Source organism: Nicotiana sylvestris, chromosome 9, assembly GCF_000393655.2.
Source record: "Nicotiana sylvestris chromosome 9, ASM39365v2, whole genome shotgun sequence".
Lineage (NCBI taxonomy): Eukaryota > Viridiplantae > Streptophyta > Magnoliopsida > Solanales > Solanaceae > Nicotiana > Nicotiana sylvestris.
In genome coordinates, this window is record NC_091065.1 from 1,427,250 (window position 1) to 1,433,411 (window position 6,162).

The 6,162-nt window shown below is 31.8% G+C and overlaps 1 protein-coding gene across 2 annotated transcripts; it reads left to right on the top strand.

Annotated features, from left to right (window-relative positions):
• The first annotated feature begins 977 nt into the window (after positions 1-977).
• LOC104213822 (probable leucine-rich repeat receptor-like protein kinase At1g68400) lies at positions 978-5,689 on the top strand. 2 transcript variants are annotated; one of them, XM_009763368.2, is made up of 3 exons: positions 978-1,683; positions 3,304-3,966; positions 4,689-5,689. In XM_009763368.2, the coding sequence occupies exons 1-3, from the start codon at positions 1,020-1,022 to the stop codon at positions 5,270-5,272; spliced, it is 1,911 nt and encodes a 636-aa protein (XP_009761670.1). In that variant the 5' UTR covers positions 978-1,019; the 3' UTR covers positions 5,273-5,689. The 2 variants fall into 2 exon arrangements, with proteins under 2 accessions (XP_009761670.1, XP_070012295.1); XM_070156194.1 differs by having other exon boundaries at positions 3,673-3,966.
• The last annotated feature ends 473 nt before the right edge of the window (positions 5,690-6,162 follow it).

The window sequence follows — 6,162 nt, forward strand, 5'->3', positions numbered from 1 at the left end:
ATATATTAATTGAGTACCTGAACACATGATAAAATATTTCTATTATACACTTTCGACTCAAATTGTAAAAAAAGCTTATGTAAGTGCTCTCAAGTGCCCATTACGTGAATAAATTAATCGTTTAAAATATGCAACATTCTTTAATTATGCAAATAAAATATAAGCCTTTGCTATAACAAACCAAAAAAAAAAAGGTATATCACTTAAAAGAACCCAATCAACTAAAAATAAAATCATTGCTTCGATAAACAAAATCATTGCTCCGTTAAAAGAAGAAAATCAAGAGCTATTTATTCAAATTTTCCCAACAAGTGTCTAATAAAAACACTTTATCATGTGTTCATGTGCTCGATTGAAACAATTCTTAATTCAAGTGTAATGTAATATACTAACAAGTTTAATTGTCCCGTTTCAAATATCTAAGTATGTATGCAACATCATGCATTCAACTAACTTAATCTAAAATATTTATTTTATTTCATCAACCAAATTACAAGAAATCAGACCAAAAAAAAAATCAAAATGAGAATAAATAAAAAGACGGTTCTTGTTTTTAGTTTTATTTTACTTTCATATTTTTGTGAGAAGGGTGAACCATAATAAAAAAGGAAAAAGAAGCGGAAGCGAAAATACTTTGTGAAAAAATAATATTACCATTATTATATTGTCAAATTGAACCGTCTCTATTTATTGAAAATTCTCAAAAAAAGAAAAAAAGAGAATTTATTAGCAAATTAAAGAAATATAAAAGGATGAAAAAATACAAATAATTAAAGATAACGTTCAAGTTGAACCGTCTCTATTTATTGATCAAAAAAAGAAAAAAAAATAGAATTTATTAGCAAATTAAAAAAATATAAAAGGATGAAAAAATACAAATAATTAAAGATAACGGTAATGTCAACATCATCATAAGACGATAATAATATCAAATACAACCATATTACAGCTTCATTCTCCTCCTTCTTCTTCTTCTATAAACTTTTTCCAAAGAAAACAAACCTCTCCAAAAAAAAAAAATGCTACCTCTAAATCCAAAAAACCATTTTTCTCTCTCTAAAATCCTCTCTTTCTCTCTCTTCATCTCCATCTTCTTCACCATATCTCATTCTGATGATTTTTCATCCCTTTTAACCTTCAAATCCAAAGTTGACACTTCAAATTTTCTCATTTCTTGGTCCAAAAATAATGATCCTTGTTCTTCATGGCTAGGTGTTACGTGTCATCGCGTGACTGGTCGAGTCATTAAACTTGTACTTAATCACTTAAATCTTACAGGTTCTATACACCCTTTAATTCATCTTACTCAAATTCGTCACCTAAGTTTACACCATAATTTTCTCACTTCATTTCCAAATTTCAATTCTTGGCCTAATCTTAAACATGTTTATTTGTCACATAACAAATTTTCTGGTGAATTCCCACCTGGGATTTATCGTTTAAAGCGTCTCCGGCGACTTGATTTGTCGTATAATAAATTTTCTGGTGAGATTCCGGTGACTGAGTTGAATCAATTGCCACATTTGATGACTCTACATCTTGAGTTTAATTCATTTAGTGGATCACTTGGTATGGATGAAACAAGACATGTTGCTTCGTTTAAGGATTTCAATGTTTCTAGCAACAACTTTAGTGGGAAAATTCCAAATTGGTTATCCAAATTTCCAGTAGCATCTTTTACAGGTAATTCCTCAGGTCTATCGAAAATAGTTTCTCTGTCTTCTTAAAGGTAGGGGTAAGGTCTGCGTAGACACTACCCTCCCCGGACTCCATTCGTGAGATTACACTGACTTTTTTGTTATTGTTGTTATTGTTGTTGTCTTTTATAGATAATGTTAGCAGATAGGCGAGTCAAGTCAAACTTGAACAGGTCAAAAACCAGTCAAATCAATAAACTGAGTTATGGACTAACCTATGTAAAGTTTGTTTGGGTCAAAATAGTTTGAGTTAAGATGAATAGAAAACGAATTATTTGCACTATATTACTTTTTTTGGAGATTATGTCCTCGTTGTGTCAGTGGGCTAGGACTAACCTGTCTAAAGTTTGTTTCGGTCAAAATAGTTTGAATTAAGATGGACAAAAAATGGATTATTTGCATTGTATGACTTTTTTGGAGACCACTATTTAGATTTTGTCCTCGTTGTTTCAGTGGGCTAGGACTAACCTGTCTAAAGTTTGTTTCGGTCAAAATGATTTGAACTAAGATGAATAGAAAATGGATTATTTGCACTATATGGCTTTTTTGGAGGCCACCATTTAAAGTTTGTCCTCATTGTTTCAGTCGAGTAGGACTTACCTGTCTAAGTTTGGTTAGGTCAAAATGGTTTAAGTTGAGATGAATAGAAAACGAATTATTTGCACTGCATGGCTTTTTTGGAATCCACTATTTAAATTTTGTCCCCGTTATTTCAGTGGACTAGGCGAAACTTAGTCAATTGGACTAAAAGGGACACAATTTAAAGAGTGGCATCAAAAAATGCCGTATGGTGCAAATAATCTTGAAGTAATTAACGGTCATAACTCAACGTAAAAATAGTACGGTATAGCTAGTTTTCGGACTGGTCATTCAAAAATAGCCAGCGTTTACGAAGTCAATGAAAAATAGCCATTATTTTGCTGCAACAGAGGCCGGTCCAGCATAATATACTGGAGTTCGATGCACCTGTGTATGAACTCCAGCATATTATGCTGGACCGGTATACTTTGCTGACTCCAGTATATTATACTAGACAATTATACTTGTTGGAACTTCAGTATATTATGCTGGAGTTCTAGTGTACTCATGCTAGAACTCCATCATATTATGCTGGAATTCCAGCATACTTATCCTGGAACTCCAGTATAATATGCTGGAGTTCAAGCATACTTATGCTGGAACTTCACTAATATACTAGCGTATTTTTCGGGTTTTGAACAGTGTTTTCGCTCAGATTTATCTTTACATGAAAAGTGGCTAAATTTCGATTACTTTGAAACTAGGCTATTTTTGAACGACCAGTTGTAAATCTGGCTATTTTTGAATTTCTCCCTAACTCAACTCGTCCAATGTGATCCAATTTCCCCTCCTTCTCAATTTCGTTTTATGAAGAAAAAAAAAGTGAAAGCTAACGTATTTTTCTTAGAAATTAGCCAACTGGACTAATAAGGACATAATTTAAAGAGTGGCCTCAGAAAAGGTCATACGATGCAAATAATCTTGAGATCACGGTCATAATCCAACCCCTCCAACATGAGTCGATCTCTTCTTTTTTATTTTGTATTTGTAAAAAAAAAATGCGAAAGCTAATGTATTTTTCTTACAGGAAACGTTCACCTCTGTGGATATCCGTTACGATCAATTTGCCCGAGTGAAATAGTGAATAGTAATCCAACAGTGATGAATACCGATCCCTCACAACTCAATTTTCCTAATCAAAAGAAGAAAAATCTAAGTGAAAATATGTTTCTTTTGATAGTCACAATTGATGCAGTGGGAGTTATGTTGACAGTTTTAGTAATAACATGGTGTTGTTATTACAGAAAAAAGAAGAATCAAGAAAAAGAAATTTACAATAAGGTCAAGAAATATCATGATAGTAGTAATAGTTCAAGTTTGTACCATTCATTTGAATATGGCCATATTTTAAAGGACAAAAAAAGTGATCAATTTGCAACAATGGTCTGTTTTGAAGGGTGCAAAGGATTTAGTAAAGTTGAGGATTTATTGAAGGCTTCAGCTGAGATGTTGGGAAAAGGGAGTGTTGGAACAAGTTATAAAGTGGCTATGGATTGTAAAGATGTTGTTGTGGTGAAAAGGGTGATTGAAAAGTTAAAAAAAATGAAGGATTTGGATGGATTTTTGAGATTAATTGGTGGTTTGAGACATCAAAATGTTGTGTCACTTAGAGCTTATTATTCTTCTAAAGAGGAGTTGCTTCTTGTCTATGATTTTCTACCCAATGGAAGTCTTCATAATCTCTTACATGGTAATTTCTTTCTATCTCTTCTTTTTTAATTCCAAAGTTCAAATTATTTAGTTAATAATATAAAAAGGCAGCGCAGTGCACGAAGCATTTCGTGTTCGTATGGTTCGGGAAGGACCGTACTCCAAGAGGGTGTGATGTAGGCAGCCTACCTTGATGCAAGCATCAGTGGCTGATTCCACAGGTTGAACCCGTGACTTATGGGTCATAAAAGATAACTTTACCATTGCTCCAAGGTTCTCCTTCGGTAGTTAAGAATATAACAAAAGATACATAGGGTATAAACTAATTGGAGTTGAGAGTTAGTTATTTTTGTTGTTGTACTAGTTGTTACACTTTTACTAGGTCTAATATTTACAAGAAGTTTTTTTATTTTGATTAGAAACTTGTATATCTATGTGAGTTAAGTATGAAATTTAAAGAAAAGCTTAGCTTTAGAATTCCCCTATCTTGCCTTAACACAAAGTAGTATTTAATATTAGGATAAAGTTACTAAATAAAATGGAATGGATATAAAGAATTCATATAGTTAATCCTGATTATTATGGATTGAGATGTAATTGATTAATTGACTTAAAGTTTAACTAATATATATGGTTAGTACAAATACTAAAATTTAACCTTTTATAACTTGTTGTATGTCTTATTTTATTATAGTTTGTTACATTTATTATAGTGTAAATATTTTTTTTTACGTTATCTGTGTATAAAACTTAAACTTACAGGAAATCGTGGACCAGGAAGAACACCATTGGATTGGTCAACAAGATTAAAATATGCATTAGGAGCAGCAAAAGGACTTGCTTTTTTGCATAGTTACAACAAAACCAAGATTTGCCATGGAAATTTCACATCATCAAACATACTAATTGATCATTTTGGCAATGCTTGTATTTCTGATGTATGTCTCCATTTGCTCTTACAAATGCCAAATTCATCAAATAATGGATACAAAGCACCAGAATTATTAACTCAAAACAACATGAACACAAACCAAAATCCAAGAAAATTTTCTCAAAAATGTGATGTTTATAGTTTTGGGGTGGTTTTATTAGAGATTTTGACAGGGAAAATTGCAACAAGTGAAGGAGAAACAAGTTTGGCAAAATGGGTACAAAGAGTTGTGAATAAAGAATGGACTTGGGATATATTTGATTTTGAACTTGCTAGGTATAAAGAAATGGAAGATGAAATGGTTGCACTATTAAAAGTGGCTATGGATTGTTTGGTTTCATCTCCAAAAGATAGGCCAAAGATGATTGTGGTGGAGAAAATGATTGAAGATATTAGGAAGACAGAGAACAGATAGAGGGGCAGACTCATTATTCACCGAGTTTCAAACCTTGCATCACTCGGTGATAGGCCAAAGATGATTGTGGTGGAGAAAATGATTGAAGATATTAGGAAAACGGAGAACAGACGGAGGGACTGACTCATTATTCCCCGAGTTTCAGATCTTGTGTTACTAACTCTCGGAGATTTTTCGGTTCTTTACTTCTAATTCTTCTCCTTATGTTGATGAACTCTATTGATTTGATTCTTAGTAGTCAATTAGTCATGATGACTTTTTGTTTTCAAATTTTTTTCCTTAATATTAGTTCTAATAAGGTTTTTGTGTAATTTGGTACAATTACTATATTATTTTTTTTTTGTTTTCTTGCATGTATTGTCCATTTCTTACAATTGTGTTTGGGAAAGAGAATGAAATAAAAAATTAGTAGGATCACTAATTGTTTTCTTCTATATGTACACTATATTTGTCATTATTATTAGAGGCAAAGCAAGAATTTGAACTTTATGGTTTCAGAATACAAAATATTTTAAAGTTATTGAGTTTTAAATTAATAATTTATCATATTCAATGAATTTCTTGAAACAAATACATGATTTGGACGAAAATTACTGAATTCGACCGAACCCGTATCTTCTACTCTGTATCCGCCCCTGATTATTATTGAACTGAAAGGAAGTTATTCTCACTATTTAATCAAAGATCCAACTCAAAAAATGAAATAAATAACATAAGAATGTACAAACTCTTTACAAAAACAGAATTTTGTTATCCAACTAATTAAAAGGTGCCAAAAAAATGTTAAAATTTTTTAATAGCAATAACTATTGAGCTAGTATTATCGTTTCTATCGCTAATGACGGTGGTGTAATGGTAAAGGTTCCTTTAGTCTTAACCGAAATTTTCTT

What these genes read in the sequence shown, in the direction of transcription:
- LOC104213822 (XM_009763368.2), top strand. Translation starts at nt 1,020, where the DNA reads ATGCTACCTCTAAATCCAAAAAACCATTTTTCTCTCTCTAAAATCCTC. An exon ending in TCCAGTAGCATCTTTTACAG is followed by an intron (nt 1,684 to 3,303) that starts GTAATTCCTCAG and finishes TTTTTCTTACAG; the next exon opens with GAAACGTTCACCTCTGTGGA. An exon ending in TCTTCATAATCTCTTACATG is followed by an intron (nt 3,967 to 4,688) that starts GTAATTTCTTTC and finishes TTAAACTTACAG; the next exon opens with GAAATCGTGGACCAGGAAGA.